Raw genomic sequence first — 15,159 nt, 5'->3', positions numbered from 1 at the left:
CTCAGCTCCTTCTTCACCACGACGGACCGATGCAGAGCCCGCATCACTGCGGACGCCTCACCGACCCGCCTGTCGATCTCGTGCTCCATCCTTCCCTCACTCGTGAACAAGACCCCGAGATACTTGAACTCCTCCGCTTGGGACAAGATCTCCTCCCCGACCCGGAGATTGCACTCCACCTTTTTCCGGTCGATAACCATGGCCTCAGATTTGGAGGTGCTGATTCCCATCCCAGCTGCTTCGCATTCGGTTGCGAACCGCTCCAGTGAGAGCTGGAGGTCACGGCCCGATGAAGCCAACAGGACCACATCATCCGCAAAAAGCAGCGACCCGATCCTGAGGTCACCAAACCGGACCCCCTCAACGCCCTGGCTGCGCCTAGAAATTATGTCCATATAAGTTATGAACAGAATCGGTGACAAAGGGCAGCCCTGGCGGAGTCCAACCCTCACCGGGAACAAGTTCGACTTACTACCGGCAATGCGGACCAAACTCTGGCACCGGTCGTACAGGGACCGAACAGCCCCGATCAGGGAGTCCGGTACCCCGTACTCCCGGAGCACCTCCCACATGAGCCCCCGAGGGACACGGTCGAACGCCTTTTCCAAATCCACAAAACATGTGTAGACTGGTTGGGCGAACTCCCATGCACCCTCCAGAACCCTGCCGAGGGTATAGAGCTGGTCCACAGTTCCACGGCCAGGACGAAAACCACATTGCTCCTCCTGAATCTGAGGTTCGACAATCCGACGGACCCTCCTCTCCAGCACCCCTGAATAGACTTTCCCAGGGAGGCTGAGGAGTGTGATACCCCTAAAGTTGGAGCACACCCTCCGTTCCCCCTTTTTAAAGAGGGGAACCACCACCCCGGTCTGCCAGTCCAGAGGCACTGTCCCCGATGTCCACGCGATGTTGCAGAGTCGTGTCAACCAAGACAGCCCTACAACATCCAGAGCCTTAAGGAACTCCGGGCGGACCTCATCCACCCCAGGGGCCTTGCCACCGCGGAGCTTTTCAACCACCTCGGCGACCTCAGCCCCAGAAATAGAAGGGCCCCCCCCAATGTCCCCAGACTCTGCCTCCACGTCGGAACGCGTGTTGGTGGGATTAAGGAGGTCTTCAAAGTATTCCTTCCACCGATCCAGGACGTCCCCCATCGAGGTCAGCAGCGCACCATCCCCACCATATACAGCGTTGACAGTGCACTGCTTCCCCCACATCACATCAGCTGCCTCTGGAGTCCTACCAGCCAATAAAGTCCGATAGGCCTCCTTCTTCAGCTTGACGGCTTCCCTCACCTCCGGCGTCCACCACCGGGTCCGAGGGTTGCCGCCGCGACATGCACCGACCGCCTTGCGTCCGCAGCTCCGGTCAGCCGCCTCAACAATGGAGGCCCGGAACATGGCCCATTCGGACTCAATGTCCCCGGCCTCCCCCGAGACATGATCGAAGCTCTCCCGGAGGTGGGAGTTGAAGCTCCTTCTGACAGGGGATTCTGCCAGCCGTTCCCAGCAGACCCTCACATTACGTTTGGGCCTGCCAGGCCTGACCGGCGTCTTCCCCCACCATCGTAGCCAACTCACCACCAGGTGGTGATCAGTTGACAGCTCCGCCCCTCTCCTCACCCGAGTGTCCAAGACATTCGGCCTCAGATCCGACGACACGACTACAAAGTCTATCATCGAACTGAGACCTCGGGTGTCCTGGTGCCAAGTGCACATATGGACACCCTTATGCTTGAACATGGTGTTCGTTATGGACAAGCCGTGTCTAGCACAGAAGTCCAACAACAAAACACAGCTCGGGTTCAGATTGGGGGGGCCGACTATATCTAGCCGGAACTTCTCTACCTCGCGCACCAGCTCCGGCTCCTTTCCCGCCAGCGAGGTGACGTTCCACGTCCCTAGAGCTAGCTTCTGCAGCCGAGGATCGGACCGCCAAGGCCCCCGCCTTCGGCCGCCGCCCGTCTCGCACTGCACCCGACCCCCATGACCCCTCCTGCGGATGGTGAGCCCACTGGAAGGGGGTCCCACGTTGTCTCTTCGGGCTGTGCCCGACCGGGCCCCATGGGAAAAGGCCCGACCACCAGGCGCTCGCCATCGAGTCCCACCCCCGGGCCTGGCTCCAGGGGGGGGGGGCCCCGGTGACCCGCTTCCGGGCAGGGGCAACTGAGAACCATTGTTACAACTGAAACAGAAGTATGAAATTCCAGGGTCTAACATTAAACACCAATGCTACACTTTACCATTCGTCAAAAGCACTCCACAAAAGACCGATATACAATAACTTCGAGAACAAGTGAGTGAGTGGCAAGAGATTCTAGGTTGATTTCACTTTTATCGGTAAACGTGTATGCGGAGCTCTAACCTACGTTGCCCAATATCAACCAGACAATCACTGGTCTATGTGATTGTTAGAGTGCATGTCGGAGAATAGCATGGATACGCGCTTCACACCGCAGTTGAGATTGTGCGACTTTGAGAAGTCGTATAGCTAACTTGTCAGTTAATTTAAGCCTGCTATTGTATTAGTCTATATTCTTGCTAATTTAAATTAAGTTAACTGGTGATCTGTATTATTCCCCTGCTAGCTAAATTGCACATGTCTGTTGATTCGATAGCGATTGCTGCCTTTGCTTACGTTTGTATTTTCGGTGCATTATTATGCAGAAGTAGTTTTAATTAACCCTCGTGCTGTCTTCGGGTCACATGACCCAAAGGTTCATAACGAACCATTGTTGTGTTTACCCAATTTTACCCAATACAAAAACAAATAAAAATAATTTTCTTTTAACCTTCGCAATGTGGGGGGTCTGAGACAGCCCACCGGTTAAAAGAAAATGCTTCACTTTGTTTTTGTATGCGGTAAAGTTGTCGCAATACAACGGTGGGTCACAATGACTGATGGGTCAGAATGACCCGAAGATAACACAAGGGTTAATAAATAGTGGGTTTATTGTTATTATTTGCTACAGATTGCTTAGCCTATCAAGCTCAAATGAAGCAGACAGTGTACATGCTTTCGAGTACCTTAATCGATAGGCTACTGACCAACGTCAATTATTAATACGTCAATTAATAATTGGCAGCATTTATGCCATTTAGAACATACTTTATGAGTGGAAGGTCTCTAAGTAGCCTAACCTTATTGCTTTAGGGGAAATAGTACGAAAATATGTGCAATATTACATTAGTTATTAAACTAGGCTATTACATTAACCTGGGGGGGGGGAGACAGACTTATGTCGTTGTTGTAACATTCATTCTTCCACAAATGAAAACACTGATCAACCATAAAAACAATCGTAATGAAAAATACGAAATATGATATATAAAACTGTACAAAACAGAATAAGGAATAAAAGATTAAGGACACTCAGTCCTCACTGTCAGTGTCAGGACAGTTATCTCCCACTTCCTCTGTTTATTTTGTGTTGGCACAATTACAACAACGACATAAGTCTGTGCAACACAGTCCTGCAGAAAAACATGAACATCTGCCTGTCTCACACGCACTTTTGCAGCCGCAGTGTATCACATGCAAAACACTGTCAGGGCCGAATTTCTGTTAAGTGCAAGGTCCCATCCACTATTTGCCAAACATATCCATCCATGTTGACAAAAAGCAGCTACCTTATTGGTGTAGAACGATCACGTGTCAAACCGTGCCACCAAAATCCTATTACGCTCTGAAGAAACTAGTTCTGCATAAAACATAGACGCAACGATAATCGACTGGAATTTCAGCGACAAACTTTTTTTTGGTAGCTTAGCACGAATCGTTCTTTTTTATGAGCTAAAGATTGTGTAGATGCCAGACTGTGGAGCGGGAATCATTTTCTAAAAGACTTTTCGTGGTTCACCTTGCAGCCTAAAAGCACTAACAGACTTTTTCACAGCTTCAACATGTAACCATTTTGGCTGAAGTCAGAAGGAGCTTGGGGGGGCGCGGCAGAAATCTGGGGGGGCGCGGCAGAAATCCGGGGGGGCGCAGCCCACCCCAGCCCCCCCCTGGATCCGGCCCAGGTTTAGAGGAAGAATGAGGTAGCAAATTTGCACTCTTGCCGTTGGGGTTCGACTGTTCATTCATTTTTGCTGGTAAAACTACCACACCCATAATGCATAGAGCCAAGGAAGGGTCGAGTTCAGATGACGTACAACGTGGGAAATTCGAAGCTGCGAGTGCGCTATGTGTGTAGCTATAGTTTGTTTGGAAACGATAGGCTAAAACTTTCTAGGTAAGCCCTGGTTTTATGAACCCAATGAATACGCTAATGTGTGTCGATAATAATACGTCCGTGTATGAGATACAAGAGATGACTTGCAAACAGAAAGTAATGTTTGCTGGTGATATATGCAGCCTGCTTCAAAGAGTTTAGCTAGCTTGCTAACGTTAATTGAAGTAGCATTAGCAGTCTTGTATTCGTGGTGTAGTTCGCTATTACAAAATGACATTCTTTCGTGGGTGGCAAAACACATCGTATTCGTTTGTGTGAACGTTTATTGTGTTGCTTAATCAAAAAGGTTAATACATTTTTCACAGATAAATCAGACAAGGATGCAGAAGATCTCTCGTCTGAAGCGCGAGCTCCAGCTACTAACCACCGAACCTCCGCCAGGGATAATGTGCTGGCAGACAGAGGGACAGATGGACGATCTCCGGGCGCGTAAGTGAAACGTGAAAATGCACGGCACACTGCCTAATCACCTGAACAAGGAGATGATCGGAGGAGGAGGTAGGAGACTCCCTCCTACTGAAATTCGCAACTTTCTTTGGTAGACATAATTGGTGGGTCGGGAACTCCATTTGAAGGAGGTGTCTTCTTATTGGAGATCAAGGTCCCCGAAAGGTAAGTTGTCCTATCAATGGACTGTAAACGTGAATTCTCACCCTCTGTGATAGTGTAAACATTTCATGTTGAATGAACTAGCAGATGGCATCATCATCTACCTCCACTTTAGGTATCCATTTGAGCCTCCCCAAATCCGGTACCTGACACCTATATACCACCCCAACATTGACAACGCTGGACGCATCTGCCATGACGCCCTCAAGCTACCGCCCAAGGTACTGGAATGTTCTATGGTTTTATTTGTGTTGACCATTTTAGGTAAACGAGACATGGAGTTATCTGCTGGTCCCACTCAAACTGAGTACCAGCTCCTCCCCTCTGGTAGATAGTTTTAAGTCCCCCAATGTAGGCTCAGTTGCCACAAACACACTTGTTCCTTACTCATCAAAGCCAAACCCACTTGTATGCTCAGGGTTTTTAAAACACATGTTTGTAGGGTGCTGATTGTTGTATTGTCTGTATAAATGTATGTGCCTTTATTTGATCTTACACGGCAGGCAGTGTGTCCAAGGCATTTTTCCTTCAGGATGTAAAGGAGGGGAGTTTCAGATTTTAAAACGTTCCTTAAACATTCTCATGCAGGGTGCGTGGAAGCCTTCCCTCAACATCCCGACGGTCCTCACTTTTCTTCAGCTGATGATGGCAGAACCCAACCCAGATGATCCCCTCATGGCCGATATAGTAAGACACCCACATAAATACACAGTTGTTTTGGTTGTGTTTTCACCAAAAACTATCCAGTGACTATTTTTGTCTTTTACTTGTAGTCATCTGAATTCAAGTACAACAAGCAGCTGTACCTGGATAAGGCCAGGAAATGGACACAGAAACACGCCATGCAAAAAAACATAGTAAGAAATCCAGACTTGTTCCAGTTCCATATTCCAAAAATATGGAGGCTCCTAAATAACTTCAATACAACCGCACTAGTCTAATCTAGTGGCACTTTCCAAGCACAAGAGGGTGCTGTGTCTCCATTAAGAATTTCCCATGCTGCCCAGGTGTGATTTTAAAGGCCATATGGCAGCACTCTATGGAAGCAAATTGTTACCAAAATTCAAATGAAAATGCATTTCCAGAAATGCATTTGCATTTTAAGAATGTGGCTGCATTATTTGACTCATAAATGAAATTAGTAATCAATCATCCTATTTGCATTTTAATTTTCTTCTTCAAGAGTGCTCAATCTTTCACTTAATTAAAATGAAAAAGAAATAGACATTTGAGATTTAATTTTCAAAACATGCCCCAGCAAATAGATACCAAAATTCAATTTGAAATGTAAAATTTGAAAATTAAAATGCATTTCCAGAAATGCATTTTCATTTTAAGAACGTGGCTGCAAAATCGTGACCACAATTCAAATTCAAATGCATTTCCAGAAATGCATTTTCATTTTCAAGAACGTGGCTGCAAAATCGTGACCACAATTCAAATTCAAATGCATTTCCAGAAATGCATTTTCATTTTAAGAACGTGGCTGTAAAATCGTGACCACAATTCAAATTCAAATGCATTTGCAGAAATGCAAAATGAACGAAAAAGCATTCTGAGCGGCGCAGCAGAGTGACGTCAGTAGCCGCTCTTCTTCAGCTCCCTGCTGACCGAGCTACCCATCTTGTTCGGTAGGGAGCGGTGTGCACATCTGCATTGCATTACATTGCAAATGTGCCGGGAAATTGATTGAATTGCCGGGTCTTTAGAGGACACATCACAGACTGAGCAACTTGATGTCAAACAATGAATAAAACAGTGGCAGAGCTACTATTAATGTGTAAATCTGTGACGGCAGAGTATGCAGCCAAGCTCTCTATGACTTGTTCTACTCGGTCACGGGCATCAGACTCAGATATATTATTAGATTCTACCTTTTCAGCTAATTCTAACAGTGTTTGCACAATTTGAGGGAGCGCCATGGTCTGTGATGCGTCCTCTAAAGCAGCGGTCCCCAACCTTTTTTGCGTCACGGACCGCTTTCATGTAAGACATATTTTCACGGACCGGCAGAACGGACTGGGAGGAAAGATAGGCCCTGGACAGCTGCGCTGCTAATGCATGTACATTCTGGGTTTGATGTGATCCTAGTTAGTGACTTCCACACCTAGTTTAGCTGATTTAAGCGAAAAATAGTTTTTGGAGTTTTATGTAAAATAAACAGCCGTTTTTTCAATTGACCCATATTTAAGTTTCTTAGCCTGGTTTTCCATCGTTATATTGTTACTAGCTAGCTTTCGATGTGTCAGTCCCACTGTTGTGTGTGACTATAAGCTACGACAGTGACACCCGAAGTGCGTTCCTTATATCCAGTTCGATCAGGCTTATTCCAAAATGTTGTTTGATTGCTGTCACGGCAGAAAATCCCGCTTGATGTTGGAAATGGAAGCAGGGTTTTCAGTGCTTTAGTGGCGATCTCAGGATAGCCTTCATCCAAAACACCGATAGAGTTGTTGTCTCAAACAGGCTTCATTGAGTGGTAGCTATCACTTGTCATGTGTCAAGAGTAAGAGACGCGCATGATACCGTTCAATAAAGCCCACAAACTTGCTAAAAAATGAGTAAACACACGTCTTTGCAGAGCTTTTTTGCTCAGGGGAAAGGCCCGCGGAGAAGGAGAGAATCAGGTCATTTTTCAGAATAAAACGTCTTTCAGACTCTGATAATCAATTAAAAGGAAATAATGTTATTAATTCTTTTTTGTGCGGCCCGGTACGAAATGACTCACGGACCGGTACCGGTCCGCGGACCGGTGGGCACCGGTTGGGGAACGCTGCTCTAAAGACCCGGCAATTCAATCAATTTCCCGGCACATTTGCAATGTAATGCAATGCAGATGTGCACACCGCCCCCTACCGAACAAGATGGATAGCTCGGTCAGCAGGGAGCTGAAGAAGAGCGGCTACTGACGTCACTCTGCTGCGCCGCTCAGAATGCTTTTTCGTTCATTTTGCATTTCTGCAAATGCATTTGAATTTGAATTGTGGTCACGATTTTACAGCCACGTTCTTAAAATGAAAATGCATTTCTGGAAATGCATTTTAATTTGAATTGTGGTCACGATTTTGCAGCCACGTTCTTAAAATGAAAATGACCTGTGATCTGCTAAATGAATAAATGTAAATGAAAATGCATTTCTGGAAATGCATTTGAATTTGAATTGTGGTCACGATTTTGCAGCCACGTTCTTGAAAATGAAAATGCATTTCTGGAAATGCATTTGAATTTGAATTGTGGTCACGATTTTGCAGCCACGTTCTTAAAATGAAAATGCATTTCTGGAAATGCATTTTAATTTTCAAATTTTACATTTCAAATTGAATTTTGGTATCTATTTGCTGGGGCATGTTTTGAAAATTAAATCTCAAATGTCTATTTCTTTTTCATTTTAATTAAGTGAAAGATTGAGCACTCTTGAAGAAGAAAATTAAAATGTAAATAGGATGATTGATTACTAATTTCATTTATGAGTCAAATAACGCAGCCACATTCTTAAAATGCAAATGCATTTCTGGAAATGCATTTGCATTTGAATTTTGGTAACGATTTGCTTCCATAGCACTCAAGATATGTATCATTTAAAATATCTCCAAATGGTGTCTCCAAATGTTGTTAAAGATGAGTTTTTGTCGTTTTTGGTGTTAGTATTAGCATATTAGCGCAAATCGGCGATGATGTCACGTTGGGGAGTCGGGGAGGAGAGAAGCCTCAGCCTAGTACTAGAACTATGGCGACTGACTGGGATGAAGCAGAGGTGGCAAAAACCACTAATGTGTATGATGGCCGCAGCCGTATAATTTCGAACCAAGTAGACATGAGAGGGCAAATGAGGAATTGCCGAGACCTGATGGCCGTCAAAGCAAATTAAATGGATGGTCCGAGGAGAATGAGTGGAGAGTTGGTGAAGTGTCCTGTTGAGTTGGTATCATTTAGCAACGCAGCAACTATCTCTGGAGCTAGTCTACGAACAACAGTGCACATATACATTTTTTTTTTACAGTCAGTGAATAGCACCGAGTGAAAGTCAACGTTTTCTTTATATGTAGTGACAGTGATCATTCAGGGCCTGACATTAAATGTTTGAGGCACTTGTCCTTTGGACAAGTAGCCCTACATTGACGTTTCACTTTTCCATGCACAAAAGTCACGTCCGGGTAAAGATTGTGCCTTTGACCAACGAAGATGAGCTGTAATATTATACAAATGATAACAATTGAGGTGTTATAAAAAAATGTATTTGTTACATTAAACATTTACACAATTTCTGCAGAATGAAACACTTTCTGTTATGTACTGTATTGCAGCTTCGTCCCAATATCTCTACAGACCGTGCAGCTAATTTAATGCTCAACACTTGAACGGGGGCTTATTACTTGAAACAGGAATTACTGCGTCTTCTCAGTTACACTATCAGGGCTTGGAGATACTGTGGCTTGCAAAAGTAGGCAAATGGCTAGTAGAACATAACATTTCATAATCATTTCAGTCAATCAAACAGCTGCAAGACTCAGTGAAATGTTATATACAGCTAGCAAACTAACGTTAGCTAGCATCGCTAACGACGTTGGCTAACTCCACTTCGGTAGGCTATCCTCAGTATTTGCAAGCTGGCCAGTGCAAGTACAGTAACATGGCATTTTATTTAGTTTGAGTTTATACTTGTCCAGTGGCGCAGGTACATTTCTCTGCCCTACAAAAAAATCCACTTGTCCCGGACAATCATGTTGTTAGCTGTAGTTCAGATAAGTAGACTACTACCAGGGAGTCAGTTGGCTGAGCGGTGAGGGATGGATAAGAAGTGGATAAGTGTAATGACTAAATGTAAATGTAATGTAAATGTACTACCAGTAAACTTATCTAGAAAGAAGACATCATGCTAGCTATGGGCTAACTTGCCAGTCCCACCTAGAAATCCCCCCAAGATCATCCCTAATTAATTATTGTCCCCAACGTTGTAAACACGTTGGGGGCTTTGGTCGGTCGTACGTGACGTCATGCAATGCATTGTGGGGGAAAGAAGAATCATTGCAAAAGTAGCTACTTTTTCATATTATATTCCGTTTTGTGACACCCAACAACATCAAATACAATGGATTACAGTTTAAATGTTTATTACCAACTAGCAAATAGCGCAAATTCGTTGGAAAAATTAACCTGCCATATGGCCTTTAAAGGTCCCATGACATGAAAATGTCACTTTAGGAGGTTATTTAACATTAATATGAGTTCCCCTAGCCTGCCTTTGGTCCCGCAGTGGATAGGAATTTTGATAGGTGTAAACCAAGCCCTGGGTATTCTTCTCCACCTTTGAGAAAATGAAAGCTCAAATACTCGGTTTTCGAAATCTTATGTCGTCATAAGAGTGAAGGTTACCTCCCCTTTCTCTTTTTTGCCCGCACAGAGAATTTGGCCCACCAATGAGAAAATGAGATACAACCGTGCGAGCGCGATATTGTTTTTTCCTCGAGAGACATCATGGCTTACAAACGACAGAAGCATGGCAGTTAGCCCTGCCTCTTGCTTCCTCATAGCATTTAAAGCTACAGACACAGAAACGGCACATCCTGAAGAAAGCTCATTGTGGGACTGCTCGTAGTGGCTGTAATTCTGTAATTTCGGAAAAGAGACTTCAGATACAGTATTAGGGGACCACTAAGGCCTATATAAAAGCATCCAAAAAACAGCATGTCATGGAATCTTTAAGTTCAACTTAATTCATTAGTGGATTTTTACTTTGACACAGAATTTGATACAGGTCCATGTGTTTGTGTGCAGGGAGTAGTAGAGTCAAAGGAGGATGGCAAAAAGGAAGAGAAGTCGCTGTCCCGGAAGAGAGACACCCCGAGTGGGCAGGAGCAGCCAGGGGTGGGGCCTCAGGAACCCAAGAGAGGGTGTGTGTAGATCCAGTGAGGTCACACCTCACTGGATCACTTTTTTTTTTTTTTTTTTACTGTTCTGTTTCGTTTGGGTATGGATTCTTCTGGTTTGTCTTTTTTATGTGTTCAATTGTTCTCAAGATGAATTCACAGATTTATACATGGACACTCTTAATTACCTTTCTTAGCTATGTTCCTCCTTATATCAAAAATTCAAATAAAGAAAAATAAATATATTTGCCTTTAACAGTGCATTCATTGCTCATTTGTGAAGGCTCATTTGACATTCTGCATAGAGCATACCATATATCACTATGTGCTTGCGCTGTCACATGGTTGTAAGTAGGAAATCCATATAATACGGATAAATCATCTTTTCTAACATAACAGATTACGCTATTCATTTTATTCAAACAATCTTTTATACATTTTAAACAAATTATATACATACAAAATATTAAGTCTGTTTTTACAAACTAAAGGGGTTTATTTTCTTAAATGTAATCATATAATTATTTTAAGATCATAAAACAAGGAGAGACATAACAATGGGATATAATTAAACAATAACATGTTAGTTCAGAGGTAGTTACATTGTATGTACATTAGCTATTCTAACAGTCTGTAGAAGGACCCAAGCTACATCCCATTCAGTCTATAAGACAACTTGATCTGGCTGTACAGCATTGCTTCTATAGAAGTCACTAGAACTGTCCGAGGGCCAGAAAAACCTGACAACTTTGTTTACCACCCAGTTTATACCAAAGCTTTTTGGAAGATAACATCACTAAAACTAAGAGCCTAAACACTTAAGTTCTCTGAGGGAAGATTTAGACTGCTACAGTTTTTGCTTTGCTTTCCAAACCTGCCTTATAATGCAGCCATGAAATATCCTCTCCTGATAGGCTATATAGCTGATATTTTAATCTAACCATGTTCTATGCATCTATAATTTCATCTTTCGCTAGACCACCATCTGCTCTAATAAAGAAGTGTATGAAAGAACCCTTGCTAACCAATGTTGTCCATGGTATAGTAGACTATGAGTGTTGTAGTCTCGGAATCGTGGAATTGCTTGTGATGCAGTGACGAGACAGGCCACATAAAACTATGTAGCAAATAATGTTATGTTACATCAACGTTAGCTAATGTCAGCTCCATACCGCTCTGTTGATATTAACGCTAAATTACACGCTAAGATTACCGTATTTTTCGGAAATAAAGCAGCGGTTTATACCCCGATTTTACTTGTTTCTTGTGGTGGTGAGGCTTATATTTCGAAGCGGCTTATAGAACGTTTTTATAACAAAACAGGCTTCAAAATGTACTAATGAGAAGGCTAACAAGTAACACTAGCATGGTAGTAGCATTGCTACGAGTATTATGCTAGCTAACTTAGCGCAGAAGCTCACTAAAGCCAGCTAGCTACCGTTTCGGAAAAATAACTTACGCTTTGGGGGTCGTCGGAAATATTTAGAACTCACGCGGCTAAAGGTAAATATTAGTTAATCCCGGGCAATAGAAAACATACATTACGCACTTACTTTCGTTTTCGAAGTGTGTTGCAACGGCATGCTGTAAGATCGCCTATACTCGTGCATTGCTTGCATCATTGTTCCCGGCATATATTCCAGTACGGTTTATACTCAGATTTACAAACACAAAGCTCCCATTCTGGTGGGTGCTTTGTGTTCTGGTGGGAGCTTTGTGTTGAGTACCATGCAGTTTACTACACTGCATAGTACCTGGCTCTAATTTGTGCTTTACTAAACAGACTTGTCTGCATCTTTGAATTCCTCATTTGATCCGTTTTCCAGATGTCTTGACGTTGAGTTTCGATTAATTTGGGTCTTCTCCCTCAATGGACTATTAAAGGCACTTTGGGCTGTACTCTGTACTGTTAGGGACAATTAGTGAGTGGTGTATTCACTCACTGTTTCTGTGGCCCCAGTTTGAAGGGACCCATATAGTCTTTGCTGTTGTTATTTGATGGTCCAATTCCATAGGGTCCCAGCCAGTCAGCCATAACGCCATATAATCAGTCAGCCAGGCCTCTCTCCCTGACCAGACAGGTCAGGGAGAGAGGGGGGGGTAAGCACTGTGATAGAGCGGACAAGGCTTTGTGTTGGTCTCATGGTTACTCATCTTCAGGAAACTGTCATCTTTCACAGCGCCTCCTATGTTCCTCTCTGTCGCGCACGCTGGGAGAGGGCGTCTGGCAGGGGATGAGAGGCACCGACGAGGAGGAGGAAGTGGACGAGCAGTGGGAAAATCGGATTGGCTCCAGCCGGCTGGAGCCCCTGGCATAGAGGGCGTCACCCTCGGTGAGAGACTGGGTGGACGAGTTGGAGCATGAACTCTTTTCGGTTTCCACGGACACCAGCGAGTCGAGGGTGCAGTTGCGGCGCAGCTGCAAGCGTACCTTGGGGCGGGGCCAGAGCAGGAACTGGGTGTGGTCACGAGTGAAGAGGAGGAAGAGGAGGGGGTTGAGGCAAGAAGGGAGAGGTTGGAGGAGTAGGAGGACTGATTTGAGCATCTCCTCGCCCAGAGGGAGTAGACCCAGTAGGGAGCAGAGGGAGAGGAAGGCTACGGGTATGTAGAGCAGGCTGTTGGTGAAGATGAGCCAAGCCACGTGTTTGATCATGGCACAGTCCCACAGACCCTCACACTCCCCCCTCAGCAACTCCCAGTAGAGGCGGATGTAGGAGCCGGTCACTATCAGCAGACACAAGGTGTTCATCATGATGAGGGCCAGAGGAAAGCCGAGCGCAACTGTGGAGCGAGTGGCCGGGGGGGGGAGGGGGGAGGGCAAACAGAGGGGGGAGGAGCCGTACTCTCCCACGCCGGCCAGGGGGAGGGACGCCAGCGCAAGGGAGAGGGTGAGGCAGAATAGCGTGCACGTGCGCACGCCGCCCAGAGAGGGAGACTTGCGGCAGGCGCGTGCGCACGTGACGCTCACGCCGCACTGCACGGCGGCCAGGGTCAGCAGCAGCACGCTGGCCTCGGACGCAAACACCCACACCCAGCCTGTCGCCTGGCAACCGGGCCCGCCTTCCCAGCGGGCGCCGTGGCGACCAAACTCACCCATGGTCAGGGCATCGACCAGGGCCAGCGTGCAGGTGCACACGCCTGTCAGGAGGTTGGACGCCCCCATGCAGGCCACGGTGAAGCGGAGGGGGGAGAGGTAGCCCGCTGAGCCGAAGAGAGACAGGAGCAGGAGAGCGTTTCCCAGGAGAGACACCAGGGAGATGGACCACAAGCCTACACGCACCAGCCAGCTGCCTAGCAGAGAATCACAAGGACGGAATGGACCTGAGGGGAAGAGGCAGAGAAAGGAGGAGTCAAAGAGAGAGGAGCCGGGTTAGAGAGAGTGAGAGACAGAACGATTAAAGAGAGACACCAATGGAGAGATAGGGAGAGAAAAAGAGAAAGCGAGAAGAAGGGCAAAGACATACAACTTCAATAACACGGACACTGTTCATCATCATCCAATAGTTCACGCTGATATTGACATCTGACTCAAGATCCTCTCTTTTATTTCAGGTATCACTTTAAGGTCTCTTCAATGAAAAGTGCACCTCAAAGAAAAGTGGATACCACTGCAAGTCCAGATCCATTTCAGTTATTTACTTCGTCATCCTCCTACCTGGGATAGGTGTACACTGGACACTAGTCTGCAGTTTGGCCTCCTCTAACTCCCGCTGGAACTCCTCTAGGTCAGGGTCATCTACAACACACCAGCAGAGATAGAGATCAGAGCCACAAAACACACGTCCTTCCAAGTCCTTTATTTGAGAAGATTTTGAATATTGGACGAGGTCACTACAAATAGAAAAAATCCTATCCTAACTAGGAGATGCTTTCAGCCGACATAATGTCATCATATAGTAAAATAGTTTTGCTATGTAATTGTGCGCCGAACGTACAGTAAGAAATGTATATCAGGGCTCTATGCGACCAAAATTTGTACGGGTGCGACAACAAATTTTCCTAGGTCGCACCGGTGCACCTAACCTCCTCGCATCCGCTGCCTCTCCACGAACGAATCGCTTGTTCTCCTTTTGCCAGAAACAGGTTTGTGGAGAATGGGTCGCTGTGTTGAAGGATTACAATTTAAATTGGCACTAAGGGACTAAAGAAAAAAACGAACGCGGACATAATAAGAACTTGACTGATTCAGTGGGCGCGGGCCGCTGATGGTTTGCTAGTTAAACTGCAGACCTTGATCACAGAACAAAATGAACTGAAAAAAAGTATTGCTTTTTGTATAAAGTTGATCAATTGCATATCTTTAACATACTGCATCTATAGTCTTTTCTCATTTGACCAACACCAAAATGTAAAATATTTATATAAATATTTACAGAATATCCTTATTCTTCTGATAACCAGTAGCAGCTAATCAAAATATAAACTTTACTGCTTTTTACAATGGGA

General features: G+C 45.2%; 2 protein-coding genes across 4 annotated transcripts in view; one reads left to right on the top strand and one right to left on the bottom strand.

The window, feature by feature from the left end:
* The first annotated feature begins 4,029 nt into the window (after positions 1-4,029).
* Positions 4,030-10,974, top strand: ube2t (ubiquitin-conjugating enzyme E2T (putative)). Of its 3 annotated transcripts, none has more exons than XM_062458293.1 (7): positions 4,031-4,175; positions 4,541-4,666; positions 4,780-4,849; positions 4,962-5,067; positions 5,435-5,533; positions 5,620-5,703; positions 10,622-10,974. In XM_062458293.1, the coding sequence occupies exons 1-7, from the start codon at positions 4,118-4,120 to the stop codon at positions 10,745-10,747; spliced, it is 669 nt and encodes a 222-aa protein (XP_062314277.1). In that variant the 5' UTR covers positions 4,031-4,117; the 3' UTR covers positions 10,748-10,974. The 3 variants fall into 3 exon arrangements, with proteins under 3 accessions (XP_062314279.1, XP_062314277.1, XP_062314278.1); XM_062458294.1 differs by having other exon boundaries at positions 4,080-4,237; positions 4,543-4,666; XM_062458295.1 differs by lacking the exon at positions 5,620-5,703 and having other exon boundaries at positions 4,030-4,175.
* A 287-nt stretch (positions 10,975-11,261) lies between these two features.
* The window catches only part of LOC134018370 (leucine-rich repeat-containing G-protein coupled receptor 6), a 68,243-nt gene continuing 64,345 nt past the window's right edge, over positions 11,262-15,159 (bottom strand). Inside the window, exons 17-18 of the mRNA XM_062458281.1 lie at positions 14,369-14,449; positions 11,262-14,034 (exon numbers count right to left, since the gene is read on the bottom strand). Coding sequence (XP_062314265.1) covers positions 12,881-14,034; positions 14,369-14,449 — 1,235 coding nt within the window. The 3' untranslated portion in view covers positions 11,262-12,880. The remainder of the gene's footprint in view (positions 14,035-14,368; positions 14,450-15,159) is intronic.

The sequence above is a fragment of the Osmerus eperlanus genome, chromosome 4 (genome assembly GCF_963692335.1).
Source record: "Osmerus eperlanus chromosome 4, fOsmEpe2.1, whole genome shotgun sequence".
NCBI lineage: Eukaryota > Metazoa > Chordata > Actinopteri > Osmeriformes > Osmeridae > Osmerus > Osmerus eperlanus.
This window is presented reverse-complemented; position numbering and strand designations above follow the sequence as displayed.

Excerpts from the sequence above, each read along its gene's own strand:
- ube2t (XM_062458293.1), top strand. The coding sequence starts at position 4,118 with ATGCATAGAGCCAAGGAAGGGTCGAGTTCAGATGACGTACAACGTGGG. Across the intron at positions 5,068-5,434 it reads CCCTCAAGCTACCGCCCAAG|GGTGCGTGGAAGCCTTCCCT; the intron begins GTACTGGAATGT and ends ATTCTCATGCAG. Across the intron at positions 5,704-10,621 it reads ACGCCATGCAAAAAAACATA|GGAGTAGTAGAGTCAAAGGA; the intron begins GTAAGAAATCCA and ends GTTTGTGTGCAG.